This window comes from Aedes albopictus, chromosome 1 (genome assembly GCF_035046485.1).
Source record: "Aedes albopictus strain Foshan chromosome 1, AalbF5, whole genome shotgun sequence".
Lineage (NCBI taxonomy): Eukaryota > Metazoa > Arthropoda > Insecta > Diptera > Culicidae > Aedes > Aedes albopictus.
In genome coordinates this window covers 326,891,298-326,916,735 of record NC_085136.1, presented here as the reverse complement: position 1 = coordinate 326,916,735, position 25,438 = coordinate 326,891,298, and the positions used below count along the sequence as shown (strand labels likewise).

At 44.7% G+C, this 25,438-nt stretch overlaps 2 protein-coding genes across 7 annotated transcripts in view; both read right to left on the bottom strand.

Moving 5' to 3' along the window:
* Positions 1-1,487: 1,487 nt before the first annotated feature.
* On the bottom strand, positions 1,488-2,712 carry LOC109423646 (growth/differentiation factor 8). Its single transcript, XM_062847309.1, is given in 1 exon segment — positions 1,488-2,712. A coding segment is annotated over 1 exon segment (381 nt). The 3' UTR covers positions 1,488-2,331.
* Positions 2,713-6,439: 3,727 nt separating this feature from the next.
* LOC109406392 (uncharacterized) overlaps positions 6,440-25,438 on the bottom strand; it is a 400,264-nt gene continuing 381,265 nt past the window's right edge. For all 6 annotated transcript variants that reach the window (XM_062847298.1, XM_029867662.2, XM_062847299.1 and 3 more), the window contains 5 exons: positions 21,585-22,075; positions 21,271-21,525; positions 20,927-21,204; positions 10,083-10,291; positions 6,440-10,009 (listed from right to left, as the gene is read on the bottom strand). In XM_062847298.1, the coding sequence (XP_062703282.1) occupies positions 9,861-10,009; positions 10,083-10,291; positions 20,927-21,204; positions 21,271-21,525; positions 21,585-22,075 (1,382 nt within the window). In that variant the 3' untranslated portion in view covers positions 6,440-9,860. The remainder of the gene's footprint in view (positions 10,010-10,082; positions 10,292-20,926; positions 21,205-21,270; positions 21,526-21,584; positions 22,076-25,438) is intronic.

The following is a 25,438-nucleotide window of genomic DNA, read 5'->3' as shown; positions in this document are numbered from 1 at the left end:
GGACGATTTCCTGCGGGTTTCCTGCGAAATTCTTTAAGGAACTCCTGGAGAAACTTTTGAAGGAATTCCTGGAGGAATGCTTGGAGAATTTATTGGCAGAAGTCTATGAGGAATTCCTGGAGAAATTCTACCTTGAGGGAATATTTGAGGAATTCATGGCAGATTTTTTAGAGTAATATCTGGAAAGATTCTTAAACAAATTCCTGGAGGGATTTTTGTAGGAATTTCTGGTTAAATTCTTTGAGAAACTCCTGGAAGAATTTTTGAGGAACTTCATGAAAAACTCCTGGAGAAATTCTTTCAGGAATTATTGGCAGAAGTTTTTAAAGGAATACCTGGAAATATTCTTTGAGAAATTCGTGGCGAAGTCTTGGAGGAATTCCTGAAGGATCTTTTGAAGGAACTACACCGATAAAGTAAAGAGATACAAGAGTAGAGCTTGTGGAGCTTGAAAGTCTCAACTCCAGAATAGTTTGGATGACCTAGATCACCAAGTGAATGTGGCTAAGTTATCAGAATTGCACTTTCGGTACCGAAGGCTGCCTCGGTACGAGCTAGGGCGACTGAAACAACCGGATTTCGCTACCTCATACGCGCAGACTGTCGAGGCAACGTTGTCGAACGAGCAGCCATAAACGATGCAAAAGGTGTCGGATACGTGGAAAGGAATCGAAGGAACTACTGTTGAACGAGGAGTGCAGAGATCTTTCGGAGGAGAACAACGCAGCACAGGTAGTAATGCTGCAGCATGATACCCGGCAGAACTTAGAATGATACAAACAGAAGCGGAAGCAGCGGACCTGCCTTTTCCAGGAGAGAAAAACCCGCTTTGAAGAAGTGAAGTGCGAGGAGATGGAACTTACTTTCAGTCCTGAGCACCAGCGTTGGTGCATAGGGCCGAATTTCAAGATCTCTATCTGTGGCCGACCCACCTCCACTTTCGCTACCGAATTTCTGTCACTATCGGCTTTGATGACATCGACGATGAAGCTCCACGTTGGAGATCCAATTGTGAGGTCACCATGCACGAATTATATACCGCAGACAACTATTGATGAAGAGCTACAGCCGTTGAGTGTGCTCCACTGATACGCACCAAGTTTCACTGGCGTACAGCAGCGAGTTGAAAGTTCGGATTTTGATGTGTCGACTAATCTGGTTGTTTTTCCATACATTCCTTAAAGAAGGCAGCCCTCGCCTTCTTGTTCCGTGTCGACCTTGGTTCCATCAGGTATTGGAAACTTACAACATTCTCTACTGCTTGCCCAGCTACCGTGAAGCTGGAAGGGTTGACCGTGTTTACATCAACGATTTTGTCTTGTTGACGTTGATGGTGAGACCTGCCGTCGAGGAGCGATTGACAATATCATCGTGACGGATAGACGTGAGGTCATTGAAAGGTGGAAACGATATTTCAATGAGCACCTGAACGGTGCGGAAACCGTAGTCTCAGTAGTGATATTTCGTGAACAAATGACCTAACGCCGTTTTCTGTGAATTAGATACTTTATTTAGCTAGATCCGTCTACTTCTAGTGACTAACGCTGTTATTGTTCTGTTGCCTGATAATTTATAATAACATTAATAAAATAGCGCGATGTTTTCATTAAACCTGTTCATTATGTACAATTTTGAACACACAGATTCCAAATTTTTGCATCATATCGTCGCGTTCACAGTTAATGCGTTTAATACCTAACAGGTTGTTGTGTTGTCTGCTTCACTGTACTGATTGTTTTGTATTGTTGTGCTCTCTACAATTGTTTGTTTCTTTTACAGTGCTAACTGTTTGTTTATCTAATTATAACGTAACACCAGTTACTATTGTTTCCATTTTTTTTCAAGCATTGCCAAAGGTTGTAACATGAAATTAAGATTTGGTCACTTTTCCGCTTTTTGTTTTAGAAAGAGAACGAATATCACAAGTATTGCCACTTCCACATACGGGGATCCATATCAAACCTTACGAATGAACTATTAGTAATAATAATGATGAAAAGATAGACCTAGGGGAGCATGCAACCGAGATATGATTTTTAAGTCGAGTCAGCCTAAATGCCACTAGATGTTTTCCATCCGTTTGAAAGCAAAATTTCGCGTATCACCCGTCGTCCTTGTTTTGGATAATTTCAAGTTTTTCTTTTTTATTCCTTGTCTACAACCTATGTGATCAATTAAAATTTCCGCTTGTTTTCGATTAAAAGATCCCAAATCAGACTCATAAATTGTTGCTCTTAGTTTGTAATGTTGTCTCTTATAGTTGATCAAACAATTAAACACAAAAAAAAATCTCACTTCCTCATTCCGATGGTCTCACCCGTCGCCGCCATCCTAGGAACAACTACACTTCTCGACGATCATGTTCGGAATGGTGCTGTAGATGACGCGATAGCTCAAATCAAAGTACAGCAGCTTGATCGGGCTCATCTTCTTCGGCGAGCAGCACGGAATGGCCGAAGTGCTCAGCTGCATCACGTGGGTGTGCTCGTACTTGGGCAGGAAGCTCAGCATACACTCGCCGGCACAGTAGGACGCCTCGTAGCGCTTCGGAGCGATGATCCAGTCCCAGCCGAACTTTTCAAAGTCCACCGTCAGCGGGTAGCGGCAGCAGCGGGTTTCGTTGTCGTTCTCGTCGCAGTCCAGCGAAAGGTTCCGCTTGATGCGCTTCTTCGGCGCGTCGCGAAATTCGATCTCGATGTAGGGGGTCTACATGGATTAGAATTAAGAATCGATCAGTTATGCAAGCTTTTACGTGGATGATTCTTGATTGAACGGCGCGTTGATTTACGGCGAGAGGCTATGTGCAGTTTGGGACTGGAAAGACCTGAAACGAGACTTGTAAGACTGTAGAATACGTCAATAGTTGAAAGTTACTCACAGTGATTATCTTTACTTAGAAATATCTTGAAAAGAACGGCCTGAGAGGATTCTGGTGAGAATCATGGGATAATTCGGTTGAAAATCCTGAGAGTATTCTAATGAAAATCCTGAGACGATTCTAGTGAACATCCTGAGAGGATTATGGATAAGAATCCTGAGAGAATTGTGGTGAGAATCCTGAGAGGATTCTGGTGAGAATCCTGAGAGGATTCTGGTGAGAATCCTGAGAGGATTCTGGTGAGAATCCTGAGAGGATTCTGGTGAGAATCCTGAGAGGATTCTGGTGAGAATCCTGAGAGGATTCTGGTGAGAATCCTGAGAGGATTCTGGTGAGAATCCTGAGAGGATTCTGGTGAGAATCCTGAGAGGATTCTGGTGAGAATCCTGAGAGGATTCTGGTGAGAATCCTGAGAGGATTCTGGTGAGAATCCTGAGAGGATTCTGGTGAGAATTCTTGTGAGTATCCTGAGAGGATTCTTGTGAGAATTCTGAGAGGATTTTTGTGAAAATCCTGTGTGAAGTCTGGTGAAAATACTGTGTTGTCTCTGATGGTAAGCCTTAGACGATTCTGGTGAAAATCCTGAGAGGATACTGGTTAAAATTCGAAAGGATTCCTTAGAGGACCCTGGTGAGAATCCTGAGAGGGTTCTGGTGAGAATCCTAAGAGGATTCTGGTGAGAATCCTGAGAGGATTCTGGTGAGAATCCTGAGACGATTCTGGTGAGAATCCTGAGACGATTCTGGTGAGAATCCTGAGACGATTCTGGTGAGAATCCTGAAAGGATTCTGGTGAGAATCCTGAAAGGATTCTGGTGAGAATCCTGAGAGGATTCTGGTGAGAATCCTGAGAGGATTCTGGTGAGAATCCTAAGAGGATTCTGGTGAGAATCCTAAGAGGATTCTGGTGAGAATCCTGAGAGGATTCTGGTGAAAATCCCAAGAGGATTCTGGTGAGAATCCTGAGAGGATTCTGGTGAGAATCCCGAGAAGATTCTGGTGAGAATCCTGAGAGGATTGTGGTGAGAATCCCGAAGAGATTCTGGTGAGAATCGCGAGAGGATTCTGGTGAGAATCGCGAGAGGATTCTGGTGAGAATCCCGAGAGGATTCTGGTGAGAATCCCGAGAGGATTCTGGTGAGAATCCCGAGAGGATTCTGGTGAGAATCCTTAGAGGATTCTGGTGAGAATCCCGAGAGGATTCTGGTGAGAATCCTGAGAGGATTCTGGTGAGAATCCTGAGACGATTCTGGTGAGAATCCTGAGAGGATTCTGGTGAGAATCCTGAGAGGATTCTGGTGAGAATCCTGAGAGGATTCTGGTGAGAATCCTGAGAGGATTCTGGTGAGAATCCTGAGAGGATTCTGGTGGAAATCCTGAGAGGATTCTGGTGAGAATCCTGAGAGGATTCTGGTGAGAATCCTGAGAGGATTCTGGTGAAAATCCTGAGAGGATTCTGGTGAGAATCCTGAGAGGATTCTGGTGAGAATCCTGAGAGGATTCTGGTGAGAATCCTGAGAGGATTCTGGTGAGAATCCTGAGAGGATTCTGGTGAGAATCCTGAGAGGCCTTTCGGGATTCTCACCAGAATCCTTTCGGGATTCTCACCAGAATCCTTTCGGGATTCTCACCAGAATCCTTGCGGGATTCTCACCAGAATCCTTGCGGGATTCTCACCAGAATCCTTGCGGGATTCTCACCAGAATCCTTGCGGGATTCTCACCAGAATCCTTGCGGGATTCTCTCCAGAATCCTTGCGGGATTCTCACCAGAATCCTTGCGGGATTCTCACCAGAATCCTTGCGGGATTCTCACCAGAATCCTTGCGGGATTCTCACCAGAATCCTTGCGGGATTCTCACCAGAATCCTTGCGGGATTCTCACCAGAATCCTTGCGGGATTCTCACCAGAATCCTTGCGGGATTCTCACCAGAATCCTTGCGGGATTCTCACCAGAATCCTTGTGGGATTCTCACCAGAATCCTTGCGGGATTCTCACCAGAATCCTTGCGGGATTCTCACCAGAATCCTTGCGGGATTCTCACCAGAATCCTTGCGGGATTCTCACCAGAATCCTTGCGGGATTCTCACCAGAATCCTTGCGGGATTCTCACCAGAATCCTTGCGGGATTCTCACCAGAATCCTTGCGGGATTCTCACCAGAATCCTTGCGGGATTCTCACCAGAATCCTTGCGGGATTCTCACCAGAATCCTTGCGGGATTCTCACCAGAATCCTTGCGGGATTCTCACCAGAATCCTTGCGGGATTCTCACCAGAATCCTTGCGGGATTCTCACCAGAATCCTTGCGGGATTCTCACCAGAATCCTTGCGGGATTCTCACCAGAATCCTTGCGGGATTCTCACCAGAATCCTTGCGGGATTCTCACCAGAATCCTTGCGGGATTCTCACCAGAATCCTTGCGGGATTCTCACCAGAATCCTTGCGGGATTCTCACCAGAATCCTTGCGGGATTCTCACCAGAATCCTTGCGGGATTCTCACCAGAATCCTTGCGGGATTCTCACCAGAATCCTTGCGGGATTCTCACCAGAATCCTTGCGAGATTCTCACCAGAATCCTTGTGGGATTCTCACCAGAATCCTTGCGGGATTCTCACCAGAATCCTTGCGGGATTCTCACCAGAATCCTTGCGGGATTCTCACCAGAATCATTTCGTGATTCTCACCAGAATTCTTTCGAGATTCTTATAATCAAATCCTGTTAGATTTTTTACCAGAACCATTTCAGTATGCTTATTAGAATTCTTTAAGGATTCTCACCAGAATCCTATCAAGTTTATCACTAGAATCCTTCCAGGATTGTCACCAGAATCCTCTTAAAATTCTCACCAGAATTTTCTAGGAATTCTTCCCAAAAGCCTCTCACCAGAAAATTTATAGGATTCTTACTTGAATCCTCTCAGGATTCTCACTTTGATCTTCTCAGGGTTCTTACCAGAATCGCCTCAGGATTCTCATCAGATTCCTCTCAGGATTCTCACCAGATTCCTCTTTGGATTCTCACCAGAAATTGCTCAGGATTTTCTTAGATTCTAGTGAAAACCCAAAGATTTCTCTGGTATGAATCGTGATAGGATTCTGGCGAGAGTCCTGCGAGGATTCTGATGAGAATCCTGAGACGATTCTGATGAGAATTCTGAAAGGATTTTGGTGAAAATCCTGAGAGAATTCTTGTGAGAATCCTAAGAGAATTCTGGTGAAAATCCTGGGAGGATTCTGGTGAGAATCCTGAAAGGACGTTGTACGTATCAGTTGTGGAGAACAGTTTGCGTTTACCAGAGCATCGATTGTCAAGATTCCCTTTATACCTGAGCCCAGTATGGTCCATGCAGCATTTCACAGTTCTCCGTTATGTCCAGCCCACGTTGGTTTGCCTTTATCCGATACTTTTATTATTCTGCGGATGAATCCATGGGAAACTCATGCACTGGAATGCTTTTGATGAAACCTGTGTTTATGAAATGTAGTGCAAGGCAGTCCAGTAATACGGGATGTGTCAGTTTACGGTGAACAATGTGAATGATCAAAACGCACTGGTGCTCGGTTTTTCGTTAATCCTGATGTATATTGCAAATTCAATATATGTATATATCGGTTGTATAACTGTCTCGTTCCATTTTTTTCTGATTTTTGTTCTGTTCTTGTATTGGCCCTCTCCACAACGGATGCCGGCCGAATTCTGACTGTCACACTGACCTACTTCTATCGGTATATCAAATCGAATCATTCAAGTTTGCATGCCTGGCTGGTTGTTCGCTGATGTTCATGCTTCTGTATGGTTGTGTGAAGGTGTATTTGTCGATGTGAATGCGTTTCGAACTTGCGTGCAAATTGATTGAGTGACAATTGAATTTTGACGCCTCTGCTGCCAACTTTGTTTCCTGTCTTGTCCTTAATAGTTTGGCAAAAAATTGAAAACTTTTTTTTAAGCGACAACTGCAAACGTTTGCTACCGTGTTTTTTGTGGATGTGTGTGTGTGTGGGCATGTATGTATAGTACGTACTCACAAAATTAGAGACCTGCTGTATCGTATTTCTTTATTTCTGTTAATTGGATTTCATCAATGAAGCAACTTGAAACGCACTACTACTATTGTATTTGATGGTAAATTATTCTATAACACTACTACTGGTTACTGGCGTCGCCGTATGTGCTGCCTACAAATCGTGGTTAAATTTTCTTTCTGATGAGTTGAAAATCATGAGGTGAAACGAAAAGCAAGGCGAAAAGCTGCGCGAATTGGAAAACAAAGAAGTAGAATTTTCACATGCTCGTGTGCAGGATAAACCCAAAGCGATGCCAAAGGATTGATTCCGCACAACAGAAGAAAACAGAAAATGATGGATTATTATTTTTTTGATAAATAAGTTTATTGTTTTAAACTAGTTTTGTATCATTCGACAATTGTTTGAATGTTGTTTCGAATTTCACTTTGTTCCAATTTCGTCGGTGTTGTGTCGTTTGAATGTTTCTTTTCTCTTTTTTGTTTTATTGTTTGCATCGTTTGTTTTCTTTTTTCGTGTCGAGTTTGGTCGAGATATGAGTAAGTAGTAGCGGGGATTTGCTTATTTCTCGTCCAGGCGCTGTAGATATGGAGTGATGAGTTTTGCTCGCACACAACATGCTCGTCATTTGCATACTAGCTAGCATAAGAATTACACAGTGGTTTTCTATTCTCGCTCTTCGATTTTCCTTTTTTGTTGCGATTGCACAGAGGTTGCGTTTTAGAAGAAGTTAGTACGAAATGTTTTTTTTTTTTGCTTACAGATTAGAATTGCATGCATTTTTATTCAGTTATAATTTCATTAACTATAAATGATATAATTGAGCATCCGTGTCATAGATTGGAGAAGAACTTGTATGTCTTTTGTTTCATATCAATATGTGAGCTTAAATTTGGCCCTAGTGTTTTTTTATTTGTTTATCACTAAAGTGAGTTTTCATTTTTAAAGTAGATTAGTAATACTCAACAGATTGTAAATATGAAGAAACAGTTCACAGTATATAGATGCGTCTTTCCCTTTCTCAGACAAAACAGCTTATGTTAAATGGTCACAAACATCAAAAGAGCTGAAAGGAAATGGGGCTTCCGGGAAATATATAACTCGAGATCCTAGGTAAACGGTTTCTTTTTTTCCTTCATAAAACGTTAACGTGGAATGCAGGCTGATCCTCAAACCGACCAGCACCGACGACCTTTGTCGAAGGTGGGAACAACGAAATCAGGGATTAACCCAAGAGTGTCCTATGTACAATCATCCCCTAACCCTAATTTGTTACGGCTAGGTTCGCTACAAATTTCTTCCACAATTTTCACCCCAGCTACTGCAGTACTTTGTCCAAGAACGTTCGAAACCAAAGTTCTAAGATGTTTGGCAGATAGGGAAAATCAAATGATGCAAGTTCGCTCTCAGTCAAGTACCACAGCCCAGGGCTCACGATTCCTAAGTTTCTGTTCGTAAACAACTACCAATTCTACTGCTACAACTACGTTTTTTTCTGTTCGGGGTTTCTTCATCAAATATGTTTATAATATAACTGTCAATTACTCGTCGAAAAAGTTCAAATCCTCTACTTGGAAAAAGAAACGCTTTAAATTCAATGTCAATATATATATGCTACTTTCTGTTTTTCTAAGTTTTTTTTTTGTTTGTTCATAAGAGTTGTCTTTTCTGCTTCACCGTCCCTCATTTTGCTCTCGTTCACGCTCACGCGCTAAACTGCTAGTGTTTCAACAACCAATTCTCTCTGTCAAACTGTCAAACAGTAACTTTTCCCCACAAATTAAGATTCCCCGCGCACGATCAGTCGGTTTTCCTTCAGCTCCTTTCGTCGCCACTTAATCCCCAAAAAAGTTCAATTCATCGCTGATATCTGTGTATGGTAAATAGGTTATGCGTTTTGCTTAAGTATCCTTTCCTGTCGGGTAAAAATAATCCAGCTATTTTTCTTCTATTTCATCGTCCATCGTAATAAAGTGTATATATTGCAACGAAGTCCACTGTCTGACAGTATCACACTTTTTTTTGTTTCTACTTGTAACTCGCCCTTTCATGGTAATCATTCGGAACGGAAAAGTTTGAAAAGTTTTGTTTGTGTTGACCTAGCTCCTTAAGTGTGGATACTAATTATCTTCCTTCTACTCTCTTTCTCTGCATTGAACGCAGCTTCTTCTGGGAGTTTTGCTTCCAACATGAATGTCAGTAAAGATTCATAGCGTTAGAAAATAGTGATTTCTGGCTTCTTTGTATATAAGTATTTACACGCTCGCGGAAAAGTTCACAACTTCTGTTTTGTTTCGGTCATTAAGAGTCTCGGGGAAGGAGCGGGCACACTTGGGACCCCAAACTCTCCTTCCCGTGGGGAAAATATTTGTGTAGAGAACTACATTTCACATCTATTTTAGAGTAAATGGAGGGAAAAGAAGAATCTCTTTGCTTGATTTGTGTTCTTTGTCGATAAATAATACTTTGTTCTTTAATGTGTATATCTAGCCTATTTACACACAAAAAGAGTTTTTCTGATTTTCTGATTTTTCTTTAGTTTCAAGACGAACAATCACTCATGGTATAGTGTCGAAAAAATAAAAAAAGTTTATAAAAACTTACTCATCCGTAAAAGGTATACTTCCAATAGTTTTACTCTCATCTTCTTCCTATCTGAACACCGATCATCATTAAGCATCATTGTCGTTCATAAGGTTAGGTAATCAAAAATGCTCTCTCTCGCTTGCTAGTGTCGCGGCATCACTTACTACTCCTAAAAGTTACATCTGGGATTACAATCTATGATTAGGTTGTTGTAAAGCAACATCACAAAGTTGGAATGATTTTCTTTCTTTCTCATATTTACTCTGATATCATCTTCTAATAATAATAAAAATGGGTGTGAGGAGAGGGAATTGGGGAAATCCACTACTACGCGACTTCCCCGGATTGTTCTACAGGGCTTTCGCAAACCTATGACGTAAATCTAGCATTGTCTAACGAGGGCCGAAGCACTAGGGCACCTTCCACCCAGAAGTTTGGTCTGTTGATCATGTTCTGCCACAGCGACAGCTCCTTGCCGGTGGAGTCCATCCAGTCGACCGGCCGGCCGTTGTGTTTACCTGCAACGGAAACATTCCTGGTTCATGCAATTCTAATTCTAGAAGATCATGCGCGCATTAAGCAGGCACTTACCGGTTGCCAGCGAGAAGCGAACGCCCCCGAGGAACTCGTTGCTCGCCAGTCGGTCGTGATCCCATATCGTGAGCTCCAGCGCACGTTCGGACAGCTCGGCCAGTGAGACGTCCTCGTAGATGAAGGTGTAGTTCCAGACCGGCGAGTTGGCCCGCTTCACCACCGGTGTTTTCTGCTTCGAGCTGCGGTTCTTGTCTGGAAGAAGATAACTGAAGGGAGGAGAAAGGGGAAAAATTAGAACAGATTACTCCATCTATACGATTTTGGTGCAAATCTTGAAAGAATTCTGGAGAGAATCCTAAAAGGATTCTGGTGAGAATCCTGAGAGGTTTCTGGTGAGAATCCTGAGAGGATTTTGGTGAGAATCCTGAGAGGATTCTGGTGAGAATCCTGAGAGGATTCTGGTGAGAATCCTGAGAGGATTCTGGTGAGAATCCTGAGAGGATTCTGGTGAGAATCCTGAGAGGATTCTGGTGAGAATCCTGAGAGGATTCTGGTGAGAATCCTGATAGGATTCTGGTGAGAATCCTGAGAGGATTCTGGTGAGAATCCTGAGAGGATTCTGGTAAAAATCCTGATAGGATTCTGGTGAGAATCCTGATAGAATTCTGGTGAGAATCCTGAGAGGATTCTGGTGAGAATTCTGAGCGAATTCTGGTGAGAATCCTGAGAAGATTCTGGTGAGAATCCTGAGAAGATTCTGGTGAGAATCCTGAGAGGATTCTGGTGAGAATCCTGAGAGGATTCTGGTGAGAATCCTGAGAGGATTCTGGTGAGAATCCTAAGAGGATTCTGGTGAGAATCCTGAGAGGATTCTGGTGAGAATCCTGAGAGGATTCTGGTGAGAATCCTGAAAGGATTCTGGTGAGAATCCTGAAAAGATTCTGGTGAGAATCCTGAAAGGATTCTGGTGAGAATCCTGAGAGGATTCTGGTGAGAATCCTGAGAGGATTCTGGTGAGAATCCTGAGAGGATTCTGGTGAGAATCCTGAGAGGATTCTGGTGAGAATCCTGAGAGGATTCTGGTGAGAATCCTGAGAGGATTCTGGTGAGAATCCTGAGAGGATTCTGGTGAGAATCCTGAGAGGATTCTGGTGAGAATCCTGAGAGGATTCTGGTGAGAATCCTGAGAGGATTCTGGTGAGAATCCTGAGAGGATTCTGGTGAGAATCCTGAGAGGATTCTGGTGAGAATCCTGAGAGGATTCTGGTGAGAATCCTGAGAGGATTCTGGTGAGAATCCTGAGAGGATTCTGGTGAGAATCCTGAGAGGATTCTGGTGAGAATCCTGAGAGGATTCTGGTGAGAATCCTGAGAGGATTCTGGTGAGAATCCTGAGAGGATTCTGGTGAGAATCCTGAGAGAATTCTGGTGAGAATCCTGAGAGGATTCTGGTGAGAATCCTGAGAGGATTCTGGTGAGAATCCTGAGAGGATTCTGGTGAGAATCCTGAGAGGATTCTGGTGAGAATCCTGAGAGGATTCTGGTGCGAATCCTGAGAGGATTCTGGTGAATATCCTTAGAGGACTCTGGTGAGAATTCTGAGAGGATTTTGGTGAGAATCGAGAGAGGATTCTGGTGAGAATCGAGAGAGGATTCTGGTGAAAATCCCGAGAGGATTCTGGTGAGAATCCTGGGAGGATTCTGGTGAGAATCCCGAGAGGATTCTGGTGAGAATCCCGAGAGGATTCTAGTGAGAATCCTAAGAGGATTCTGGTGAGAATCATGAGAGGGTTCTGGTGAGAAGCATGAGAGGATTCTGGTGAGAATCATGAGAGGATTGTGGTGAGAATCCTGAGAGGATTCTGGTGAGAATCCTGAGAGGATTCTGGTGAGAATCCTGAGAGGATTCTGGTGAGAATCCTGAGAGGATTCTGGTGAGAATCCTGAGAGGATTCTGGTGAGAATCCTGAGAGGATTCTGGTGAGAATCCTGAGAGGATTCTGGTGAGAATCCTGAGAGGATTCTGGTGAGAATCCTGAGAGGATTCTGGTGAGAATCCTGAGAGGATTCTGGTGAATATCCTTAGAGGACTCTGGTGAGAATTCTGAGAGGATTTTGGTGAGAATCGAGAGAGGATTCTGGTGAGAATCGAGAGAGGATTCTGGTGAAAATCCCGAGAGGATTCTTGTGAGAATCCTGGGAGGATTCTGGTGAGAATCCTGGGAGGATTCTGGTGAGAATCCCGAGAGGATTCTAGTGAGAATCCTAAGAGGATTCTGGTGAGAATCATGAGAGGGTTCTGGTGAGAAGCCTGAGAGGATTCTGGTGAGAATCCTGAGAGGATTCTGGTGAGAATCCCGAGAGGATTCTAGAGAGAATCCTAAGAGGATTCTGGTGAGAATCATGAGAGGGTTCTGGTGAGAAGCATGAGAGGATTCTGGTGAGAATCATGAGAGGATTCTGGTGAGAATCCTGAGAGGATTCTGGTGAGAAGCCTGAGAGGATTCTGGTGAGAAACCTGAGAGGATTCTGGTGAGAATCCCGAGAGGATTCTAGTGAGAATCCTAAGAGGATTCTGGTGAGAATCATGAGAGGGTTCTGGTGAGAAGCATGAGAGGATTCTGGTGAGAATCATGAGAGGATTCTGGTGAGAATCCTGAGAGGATTCTGGTGAGAATCCTGAGAGGATTCTGGTGAGAATCCTGAGAGGATTCTGGTGAGAATCCTGAGAGGATTCTGGTGAGAATCCTAAGAGGATTCTGGTGAGAATCCTGAAAGGATTCTGGTGAGAATCCTGAGAGGATTCTGGTGAGAATCCTGAGAGGATTCTGGTGAGAATCCTGAAAGGATTCTGGTGAGAATCCTGAAAAGATTCTGGTGAGAATCCTGAAAGGATTCTGGTGAGAATCCCGAGAGGATTCTGGTGAGAATCCCGAGAGGATTCTGGTGAGAATCCCGAGAGGATTCTGGTGAGAATCCCGAGAGGATTCTGGTGAGAATCCCGAGAGGATTCTGGTGAGAATCCCGAGAGAATTCTGGTGAGAATCCCGAGAGGATTCTGGTGAGAATTCCGAGAGGATTCTGGTGAGAATCCCGAGAGGATTCTGGTGAGAATCCTGAGAGGATTCTGGTGAGAATCCCGAGAGGATTCTAGTGAGAATCCTAAGAGGATTCTGGTGAGAATCATGAGAGGGTTCTGGTGAGAAGCATGAGAGGATTCTGGTGAGAATCATGAGAGGATTCTGGTGAGAATCCTGAGAGGATTCTGGTGAGAATCCTGAGAGGATTCTGGTGAGAATCCCGAGAGGATTCTAGTGAGAATCCTAAGAGGATTCTGGTGAGAATCATGAGAGGGTTCTGGTGAGAAGCCTGAGAGGATTCTGGTGAGAATCCTGAGAGGATTCTGGTGAGAATCCCGAGAGGATTCTAGTGAGAATCCTAAGAGGATTCTGGTGAGAATCATGAGAGGGTTCTGGTGAGAAGCATGAGAGGATTCTGGTGAGAATCATGAGAGGATTCTGGTGAGAATCCTGAGAGGATTCTGGTGAGAAGCCTGAGAGGATTCTGGTGAGAATCCTGAGAGGATTCTGGTGAGAATCCCGAGAGGATTCTAGTGAGAATCCTAAGAGGATTCTGGTGAGAATCATGAGAGGGTTCTGGTGAGAAGCATGAGAGGATTCTGGTGAGAATCATGAGAGGATTCTGGTGAGAATCCTGAGAGGATTCTGGTGAGAATCCTGAGAGGATTCTGGTGAGAATCCTAAGAGGATTCTGGTGAGAATCCTGAAAGGATTCTGGTGAGAATCCTGAGAGGATTCTGGTGAGAATCCTGAAAGGATTCTGGTGAGAATCCTGAAAGGATTCTGGTGAGAATCCTGAAAAGATTCTGGTGAGAATCCTGAAAGGATTCTGGTGAGAATCCCGAGAGGATTCTGGTGAGAATCCCGAGAGGATTCTGGTGAGAATCCCGAGAGGATTCTGGTGAGAATCCCGAGAGGATTCTGGTGAGAATCCCGAGAGGATTCTGGTGAGAATCCCGAGAGGATTCTGGTGAGAATCCCGAGAGGATTCTGGTGAGAATTCCGAGAGGATTCTGGTGAGAATCCCGAGAGGATTCTGGTGAGAATCCTGAGAGGATTCTGGTGAGAATCCTGAGAGGATTCTGGTGAGAATCCTGAGATGATTCTGTTGAAAATCCTGATTCGATTCTAGTGAACATCCTGAGAGGACTATGGATAAGAATTCTGAGAGAATTGTGGTGAGAATCCTGAGAGGATTCTGGTGAGAATCCTGAAAGGATTCTGGTGAGAATCCTGAGAGGATTCTGGTAAGAATCCTGAGAGGATTCTGGTGAGAATCCTGAGAGGATTCTGGTGAGAATCCCGAGAGGATTCCGGTGAGAATCCCGAGAGGATTCTGGTGAGAATTCCGAGAGGATTCTGGTGAGAATTCCGAGAGGATTCTGGTGAGAATCCTGAGAGGATTCTGGTGAGAATCCCGAGAGGATTCTGGTGAGAATCCCGAGAGGATTCTGGTGAGAATCCCGAGAGGATTCTGGTGAGAATCCCGAGAGGATTCTGGTGAGAATCCCGAGAGGGTTCTGGTGAGAATCCCGAGAGGATTCTGGTGAGAATCCCGAGAGGATTCTGGTGAGAATCCCGAGAGGATTCTGGTGAGAATCCCGAGAGGATTCTGGTGAGAATCCCGAGAGGATTCTGATGAGAATCCCGAGAGGATTCTGGTGAGAATCCCGAGAGGATTCTGGTGAGAATCCCGAGAGGATTCTGGTGAGAATCCCGAGAGGATTCTGGTGAGAATCCCGAGAGGATTCTGGTGAGAATCCCGAGAGGATTCTAGTGAGAATCCTAAGAGGATTCTGGTGAGAATCATGAGAGGGTTCTGGTGAGAAGCATGAGAGGATTCTGGTGAGAATCATGATAGGATTCTGGTGAGAATCCTGAGAGGATTCTGGTGAGAATCCTGAGAGGATTCTGGTGAGAATCCCGAGAGGATTCTAGTGAGAATCCTAAGAGGATTCTGGTGAGAATCATGAGAGGGTTCTGGTGAGAAGCCTGAGAGGATTCTGGTGAGAATCCTGAGAGGATTCTGGTGAGAATCCCGAGAGGATTCTAGTGAGAATCCTAAGAGGATTCTGGTGAGAATCATGAGAGGGTTCTGGTGAGAATCCTGAGAGGATTCTGGTGAGAATCCTGAGAGGATTCTGGTGAGAATCCTGAGAGGATTCTGGTGAGAATCCTGAGAGGATTCTGGTGAGAATCCTGAGAGGATTCTGGTGAGAATCCTGAGAGGATTCTGGTGAGAATCCTGAGAGGATTCTGGTGAGAATCCTGAGAGGATTCTGGTGAGAATCCTGAGAGGATTCTGGTGAGAATCCTGAGAGAATTCTGGTGAGAATCCTGAGAGGATTCTGGTGAGAATCCTGAGAGGATTCTGGTGAGAATCCTGAGAGGATTCTGGTGAGAATCCTGAGAGGATTCTGGTGCGAATCCTGAGAGGATTCTGGTGAATATCCTTAGAGGACTCTGGTGAGAATTCTGAGAGGAATTTGGTGAGAATCGAGAGAGGATTCTGGTGAGAATCGAGAGAGGATTCTGGTGAAAATCCCGAGAGGATTCTGGTGAGAATCCTGGGAGGATTCTGGTGAGAATCCCGAGAGGATTCTGGTGAGAATCCCGAGAGGATTCTAGTGAGAATCCTAAGAGGATTCTGGTGAGAATCATGAGAGGGTTCTGGTGAGAAGCATGAGAGGATTCTGGTGAGAATCATGAGAGGATTGTGGTGAGAATCCTGAGAGGATTCTGGTGAGAATCCTGAGAGGATTCTGGTGAGAATCCTGAGAGGATTCTGGTGAGAATCCTGAGAGGATTCTGGTGAGAATCCCGAGAGGATTCTGGTGAGAATCCTGAGAGGATTCTGGTGAGAATCCTGAGAGGATTCTGGTGAGAATCCTGAGAGGATTCTGGTGAGAATCCTGAGAGGATTCTGGTGAATATCCTTAGAGGACTCTGGTGAGAATTCTGAGAGGATTTTGGTGAGAATCGAGAGAGGATTCTGGTGAGAATCGAGAGAGGATTCTGGTGAAAATCCCGAGAGGATTCTTGTGAGAATCCTGGGAGGATTCTGGTGAGAATCCTGGGAGGATTCTGGTGAGAATCCCGAGAGGATTCTAGTGAGAATCCTAAGAGGATTCTGGTGTGAATCATGAGAGGGTTCTGGTGAGAAGCCTGAGAGGATTCTGGTGAGAATCCTGAGAGGATTCTGGTGAGAATCCCGAGAGGATTCTAGTGAGAATCCTAAGAGGATTCTGGTGAGAATCATGAGAGGGTTCTGGTGAGAAGCATGAGAGGATTCTGGTGAGAATCATGAGAGGATTCTGGTGAGAAGCCTGAGAGGATTCTGGTGAGAAACCTGAGAGGATTCTGGTGAGAATCCCGAGAGGATTCTAGTGAGAATCCTAAGAGGATTCTGGTGAGAATCATGAGAGGGTTCTGGTGAGAAGCATGAGAGGATTCTGGTGAGAATCATGAGAGGATTCTGGTGAGAATCCTGAGAGGATTCTGGTGAGAATCCTGAGAGGATTCTGGTGAGAATCCTGAGAGGATTCTGGTGAGAATCCTAAGAGGATTCTGGTGAGAATCCTGAAAGGATTCTGGTGAGAATCCTGAGAGGATTCTGGTGAGAATCCTGAGAGGATTCTGGTGAGAATCCTGAAAGGATTCTGGTGAGAATCCTGAAAAGATTCTGGTGAGAATCCTGAAAGGATTCTGGTGAGAATCCCGAGAGGATTCTGGTGAGAATCCCGAGAGGATTCTGGTGAGAATCCCGAGAGGATTCTGGTGAGAATCCCGAGAGGATTCTGGTGAGAATCCCGAGAGGATTCTGGTGAGAATCCCGAGAGGATTCTGGTGAGAATTCCGAGAGGATTCTGATGAGAATCCCGAGAGGATTCTGGTGAGAATCCTGAGAGGATTCTGGTGAGAATCCTGAGAGGATTCTGGTGAGAATCCCGAGAGGATTCTAGTGAGAATCCTAAGAGGATTCTGGTGAGAATCATGAGAGGGTTCTGGTGAGAAGCATGAGAGGATTCTGGTGAGAATCATGAGAGGATTCTGGTGAGAATCCTGAGAGGATTCTGGTGAGAATCCTGAGAGGATTCTGGTGAGAATCCCGAGAGGATTCTAGTGAGAATCCTAAGAGGATTCTGGTGAGAATCATGAGAGGGTTCTGGTGAGAAGCCTGAGAGGATTCTGGTGAGAATCCTGAGAGGATTCTGGTGAGAATCCCGAGAGGATTCTAGTGAGAATCCTAAGAGGATTCTGGTGAGAATCATGAGAGGGTTCTGGTGAGAAGCATGAGAGGATTCTGGTGAGAATCATGAGAGGATTCTGGTGAGAATCCTGAGAGGATTCTGGTGAGAAGCCTGAGAGGATTCTGGTGAGAATCCTGAGAGGATTCTGGTGAGAATCCCGAGAGGATTCTAGTGAGAATCCTAAGAGGATTCTGGTGAGAATCATGAGAGGGTTCTGGTGAGAAGCATGAGAGGATTCTGGTGAGAATCATGAGAGGATTCTGGTGAGAATCCTGAGAGGATTCTGGTGAGAATCCTGAGAGGATTCTGGTGAGAATCCTAAGAGGATTCTGGTGAGAATCCTGAAAGGATTCTGGTGAGAATCCTGAGAGGATTCTGGTGAGAATTCTGAAAGGATTCTGGTGAGAATCCTGAAAAGATTCTGGTGAGAATCCTGAAAGGATTCTGGTGAGAATCCCGAGAGGATTCTGGTGAGAATCCCGAGAGGATTCTGGTGAGAATCCCGAGAGGATTCTGGTGAGAATCCCGAGAGGATTCTGGTGAGAATCCCGAGAGGATTCTGGTGAGAATCCCGAGAGGATTCTGGTGAGAATCCCGAGAGGATTCTGGTGAGAATTCCGAGAGGATTCTGGTGAGAATCCCGAGAGGATTCTGGTGAGAATCCTGAGAGGATTCTGGTGAGAATCCTGAGAGGATTCTGGTGAGAATCCTGAGATGATTCTGTTGAAAATCCTGATTCGATTCTAGTGAACATCCTGAGAGGACTATGGATAAGAATTCTGAGAGAATTGTGGTGAGAATCCTGAGAGGATTCTGGTGAGAATCCTGAAAGGATTCTGGTGATAATCCTGAGAGGATTCTGGTAAGAATCCTGAGAGGATTCTGGTGAGAATCCTGAGAGGATTCTGGTGAGAATCCCGAGAGGATTCTGGTGAGAATTCCGAGAGGATTCTGGTGAGAATTCCGAGAGGATTCTGGTGAGAATCCTGAGAGGATTCTGGTGAGAATCCCGAGAGGATTCTGGTGAGAATCCCGAGAGGATTCTGGTGAGAATCCCGAGAGGATTCTGGTGAGAATCCCGAGAGGATTCTGGTGAGAATCCCGAGAGGATTCTGGTGAGAATCCCGAGAGGATTCTGGTGAGAATCCCGAGAGGATTCTGGTGAGAATCCCGAGAGGGTTCTGGTGAGAATCCCGAGAGGATTCTGGTGAGAATCCCGAGAGGATTCTGGTGAGAATCCCGAGAGGATTCTGGTGAGAATCCCGAGAGGATTCTGGTGAGAATCCCGAGAGGATTCTGGTGAGAATCCCGAGAGGATTCTGATGAGAATCCCGAGAGGATTCTGGTGAGAATCCCGAGAGGATTCTGGTGAGAATCCCGAGAGGATTCTGGTGAGAATCCCGAGAGGATTCTGGTGAGAATCCCGAGAGGATTCTGGTGAGAATCCCGAGAGGATTCTGGTGAGAATCCCGAGAGGATTCTGGTGAGAATCCCGAGAGGATTCTGGTGAGAATCCCGAGAGGATTCTGGTGAGAATCCCGAGAGGATTCTGGTGAGAATCCCGAGAGGATTCTGGTGAGAATCCCGAGAGGATTCTGATGAGAATCCCGAGAGGATTCTGGTGAGAATCCTGAGAGGATTCTGGTGAGAATCCCGAGAGGATTCTGGTGAGAATCCCGAGAGGATTCTGGTGAGAATCCCGAGAGGATTCTGGTGAGAATCCCGAGAGGATTCTGGTGAGAATCCCGAGAGGATTCTGGTGAGAATCCCGAGAGGATTCTGGTGAGAATCCCGAGAGGATTCTGGTGAGAATCCCGAGAGGATTCTGGTGAGAATCCCGAGAGGATTCTGGTGAGAATCCCGAGAGGATTCTGGTGAGAATCCCGAGAGGATTCTGGTGAGAATCCCGAGAGGATTCTGGTGAGAATCCCGAGAGGATTCTGGTGAGAATCCCGAGAGGATTCTGGTGAGAATCATGAGAGGATTCTGGTGAGAATCATGAGAGGATTCTGGTGAGAATCCTGAGAGGATTCTGGTGAGAATCCTGAGAGGATTCTGGTGAGAATCCTGAGAGGATTCTGGTGAGAATCCTGAGAGGATTCTGGTGAGAATTCTGAGAGGATTCTGGCAAGATTCCTGAGAGGATTCTGGTGAGAATCTTGAGAGGATTCTGGTGAGAGTCGCGAGAGGATTCTTGTGAGTATCCCGAGAGGTTTCTGGTGAAAATCCTGAGAGGATTTTGGTGAGATTCCCTAGAACATTTTGGTGAGAATTCTGAGAGGATTCTGGTGAGAATCCTGAAAGGATGCTGGTTCGCATCCTGACAGCATTCTGGTAGGAATATTGACAGGATTGTGGTACGAATCTTGACAGGATTGTGATACGAATCCCGAGCGGATTCTGGAACGAATCCTGAGAGGATTCTGGTGAGAATCGTGAGAAGATTCTGGTAAGAATCGTGAGAAGATTCTGGTAAGAATCCTGAGAGGAATCTGGTGAGAGTCCTGAGAGGATTCTGGTGAAAATCCTGAGAGGATTCTGGTAAGATAGGATTCTGGTTAGAACCCTGAGTGAAATCTGGTGAGAAACCTGAGAGTATTCTAAAGAGAATCCTGATAGGATTCTGGTGAAACGCCTAATAGGATTCATGTAAGAAGCCTGAGAAGATTCTGGTGGGAATCCTGAGAGGAATTTTGTGAGAATTCTGAGAAGATTCTTGTGTGACTCCTGAGAGGATTTTGGTGAGAATTCTTGGACGGTTCTGGTGAGAAACCTTAAAAGACTGGTGAGAAACCTTAATAGAGTGGTGAGAATTCTGATTCTGGTGAGAATCCTGAGAGGATTCTGGTGAGAATCCCGAGAGAATACTGGTTCGAATCCTGAGAGGATTCTAGTGAGTATCTTGAGAGGATTTTGGAGAGAATCCTGAGAGAATTGTGGTGAAAGTCCTGAGAGTATTCTAGTGAGAATCTTTAGAGGATTCTGGTGAGAAGCCTGAGAGGATTTTGGTGAGAATCCTGAGAGGATTCTGGAGAAGAATCTTTAGTTAATTCTGGAGAAGAATCCTGAGAGGATTCTGGAGAAGAATCCTGAGAGGATTCTGGAGAAGAATCCTGAGAGGATTCGGGAGAAGAATCCTGAGAGGATTCTGGAGAAGAATCCTGAGAGGATTCTGGTTGGAATCCTGAAAGGATTCTGGTTCGAATCCTGGTAGGATTCTGGTATGAATCTTGACAGGATTGTGGTTTGAATCCCGAGAGGATTCTGGAACGAATCCTGAGAGGATTCTGGTAAGAATCGTGAGAGATTTTAGTAAGAATCCTGCGAGGAATTTTGTGAGAATTCTGAGAGGATTGTTGTGTGACTCCTAAGAGGTTTTTGGTGAGCATTCTTGGGCGGTTCTTGTGAGAAACCTTAAAAAACAGTTGAGAATTCTGAAAGGATTTTGGTGAGAATCCTAAGAGGATTCTGGTGAGAATCTCTAGAGGATACTGGTGAGAATCCTGAGAGAATTCTGGTGAGAATCCTGAGAGGATTCTGGTGAGAATCGTTCTTGCCATTTAATTACTTACCTTTTACAAAATGCATCACAGGTTCCGTTCGCCTTCAGTGGCTGCAAATTTTTCGCCTCCTTCACCAGCACGTGCAGTGCGCCCCTTCCCGGACCGGACGAGTTCGACGACGTCGACGTGATGGATCTGGTGCTGAACTTGCGCAGATTCAACGTCCCGCTACCGCTGCCGTTGTGGTGATGGTGCTGCGGCGTTCCACCCTCCGAATCCGGCGGAATGTACTTCAGCCCGACGATGATGTCTCCCTTGTACGCGGACAGATCGTCGAACGGTTCACTCTGTTGAATGAAGATACATCGCTGTCAGGTCAGTTAATAATCTCTACCAATATGAGAGAAACCTACCCTCTCCTGCAGCTGATACCACTGCGGTGCCGGATTGTCGAACACCTTGCCCTGCAGTCCCATCATCACCTCACCGAGGAAGTCGTTCCGCCCGAACATGTCCGAGTGCCACACCGTCAGCCAAATGGTCCGCGTCTGCAGACCGCTCAACGACATGTGGAACCGGAGCACCTCATCGAACACCGGGTTCAACGTGTGCTTCTTCACTTTGGTCTTTCGCTTGCCACCCTTGGACTTGTCCGGCAGGAGGTACACCTGGAACCAAGAATACAGTTACTGTCTACACCTTGCGGACCCCCGTTTCGTCAACCTACCTTCACGTACGGATCGCTTCGATTCCGCTTGGCATCGACGGCCGCCAGGTCCTTGCACTGCTTGATGTGGATCTCCAGCGCGCCCTGTTTGTAGTTGTACTGCATGCCGAATTCGATCCCGCCGCGAACCGTAACAGTACCGTAGCGTCCCTCGCCGGCTCCGGAGTACACCGAAGCCATCGAATCGGACCGCGGTCCCAGCGAACTGAGCGACGCCCGGTTCTGGTGCTGGGCCACCAACCGATCGATGTCCTCTTCGGACTGCGATGGCCAGTGCTCGGAGGCGGTCGACCCGATTGGACTAGTGGCAATGCTACGGTGGGCACCTCCGCCGGAACCGCTTCCACCGCCGCTGGCAGCTCCTCCGCCGTTGCTTCCGCCGGCGGCACCGCCGCCCGTGCTGGATAGTTCCTGGTTGCTTCCACCGGTGGCGTCATTGCGGCTTCCGCCGATCAGCGGCGAACTGCCCGACTCTAGCGTACCGGCTTCCTCTGTTGATTGTGCAAAAGAAAGACACGAAAAAAGCAGAAATTAGCGAATCGTTAAATCAGTTTACGATGTGGCGTGCTGGTGGCGTAGCGCAGGCAAATTGTCTGCCTTCGTTTCGGTGACATTCATGTGGCTGGTATAGGTAAAGTACATGGCATAGCAACCTAGCAGCAGTTAGTTGGACAGATAGGTGGTGGCATGGCTGTGTAGGAGATAGATATAATGAGTGCGTTAGCTTCCGGTCTGGTTGCTGTGAATAATTGCATTGTTTTGCTCGTGTGAGCGGATAGTTCACACAAAAGTGCGCCCGTTGTTGGATCTTGACGGGAAGGGCGATAACATTGGACTCCGTTCAATGTTGATTACGCTGCGGAGTTTAGTTTCGTTGGTATATGGGGTTTGGAGATTTGATTGGTCTGAGCTTGACCGTGTCTGATTGATTTGTTTGGACACATGAAACGGATTTGACGCTTATTACTTTAATTATTACCAACTTTACGTGTGAAGAGCCTAAAGAAATCTATCTATACAAATCCCTATTTCAGCCTATAGTCTATTTTACGAAACGACAACAGTGATGATATTGATATTAACACTCACGGGCTTGGGCGCAACCTCCTGTCAAATTTTCATTCATGAATTGAGCGATCAGCTGATCCGAAACGTCTCGTAAAATGGCTCATAGAATTTGCATCAGTTACATTGCAGCGTCCCCGTGATAAACTTCATCAATACCTTTCAACTTCTGCAATATACAGCGTTGTTATCAACAAGCAAGTATAAATTTCCTTCTTCTAATGTGGTTTTTTCAACAAGTAGGCAGCACTATCGTTGCAAACATGGGAAGTCCGGCTGAATCTGTTGAAGTTGTATCGGGTGTCTCTGATATTGTTACGTGGACATTCAAGTTTGATACGAAACGTTATGCAGCGCAGATATAATGGACTATAGAGTCCGAACGATTCTGGATTTTCGGTGACGCATGAAAATTGTGCCACAAAGCTTCACCACATTTATTGAGTGACGGCAGTCGCTGCGTGATGCACGTTGACGCTGACATTGTTGATTTCAAAGATCAGGCTAAACTAAATTCAAATAAATTTAGATACTTCATACTCGTGAGCCAGTAAGGCCCAAATCATTTCCCGGAAGACATTCGAACATAAAGCTGCGAAATAATTTCCGGAGAAAATGCTTCTCCTGCTCTACCAAATTTTCACCTACCTAAACAAAACAGACAAAAAGTATGCGGATGTCACCGTGGTGGTGGTTGGAGAGGGACAAATTAGAGCCTACAAAATCATGTTGGCCACCCACAGCCCTGTATTGGACGCCATGTTAAGATCAGACGTGCAGGAAAGTAGTCATAATGTGATGTCGCAAAATTCATTGCAGCAAATATGGTAAAGGAGCAAAAATCGGATGACTGGAAACGTATGGTACAAATGCATTCCCTCAACAACGTTTGGCAGAAGGATAAACAAAATGTTGAGCAAATTAAAGAATTATTGAAGTTGAATTCTTATTAAACTTGAAACATAGAACCTTACAAATGTTATAAAATACAGTATCGAAAATTTATAACAAAACACAAATACGTTCCATGTTACCCAGATGGATGACAACTTCTTATCACAAGATAACGAAATTTCATTGATTATTTTAGGTCCATCAGTCCTGGGAATTGTGTTTTGTTTGACTAATTGCCTTTTAGCTCACCGACTTTGTTGCTGTGTTCATAGCTTGTTTTTGTCTAGGAATACTTATCCTAATTGAGCCAACCCCGTGTCGGGTTTTATTATCGAAAGTCTATAATTTGAAGTCCGTGTTAGGGAAAGGTTTATATCTCTAGTACATAATCGCTGCCCGAAATGGCCTAAAAGTAGGCAATCAAAATAAGATTCCGTTTCATGAGCATCTATTCTGTTGGAGCCCTATAAATGTTTATTTATTTGAAGGAAGATTTATAAGTTAAACTAGAACACAAAAACGGAACATAAGTAAAACTTGTAATAGGGGGATTAGGGGCATAATGGACACCCGGGGCGAAATGGACACCCCTGTTTTTGCTGAAACCGTTGACTATTATGTAAAATTTTTAATGCATTAGTGTAAAGGAACGAGTCATGGTTCTATTTTTCAAAAGTACTATTTATATTGCACCAAAATAACCAAAATATCATTGAAATTGAAATATGTTTTTCATATGGCGAAATTCTTATAATTACGAAGCAGCATCAAATAAGATATTGCGACTGTGTGAGAGTGTGTCCACCATAAAAACAAGTGAATTGTCACCTTATCTACATGTATACGAAGATTTAGCAATGGATGAAGTATTCTATTTTTGATCAAAATTTACTTATAATAGCAATTTTAATGTTGTAGTCGGTTCGGGGCGAAATGAACACTGGCAATTACGAATGGATGTATGCGCGTTGCATACTGTTAGGCGTTTTAGAGACTTTGGAAAAAATCAATCCGATTATTTTAGCCTAAAATTTATTTAATTAACTTTGATGTTATGTAAACTCGTCTAAGATGGAGTGTTATATCTGTGGTATTGATCTCCATAAGCAAATTACCTAACTGATCGATATTCTCAAAGATACAACATAAAATATGCAGGGGTGTCCATTATGCCCCGATGGGTGTCCATTTCGCCCCGTACCTTTCCTGCCAGCCCCAAAAAACACACGGTTTACAATTCATCATTTCTTCATAATAATGACATTCTACCTGCTGTAAATGATTGAAATACATAGGAAACAAGTTAAAGTTGTAAGCCAACTGATAATATGTTAAGTTTTTCTCTGTTATACATGCCTAACGTACTCATTTGCTTAGGGTGTCCATTATGCCCCTAATCCCCCTACATACATTAAACAATATTTCTGTCTTATTTATGTAATAAAATATTTTTACCCGCAACATAATTCAACGGTTGAGCAAGATTTTTTTTTGTGAATCGTTAACCGATTCTCTAAAAGTTCAGCTCCCCTATGCTTGATAACCTTCGTAACAATAGTCTCTCTCTTTTCTTGGCGTAACGTCCTCATTAGGACAAAGCCTGCTTCTCAGCTTAGTGTTCTATGAGCACTTCCGCAGTTATTAACTGAGAGCTTCCTCTGCCAATGACCATTTTGCACCGGGAATTGAACCCGTCATCCTCAGCATGGTCATGCTGAATACCCGTGCGTGTACCGCCTCGGCTATATGGGCCCTTACAATAGTGTTAAGGTCATATACTTAACACTAGGATAAAGATAAATACGTAACTAAAGCTAATCTCACCAAAAAAGAGTTAGCTACCCGAAAGTCACAATGATTTCCAGAAACGTATACTGCAAGAAATCCACAGAGGA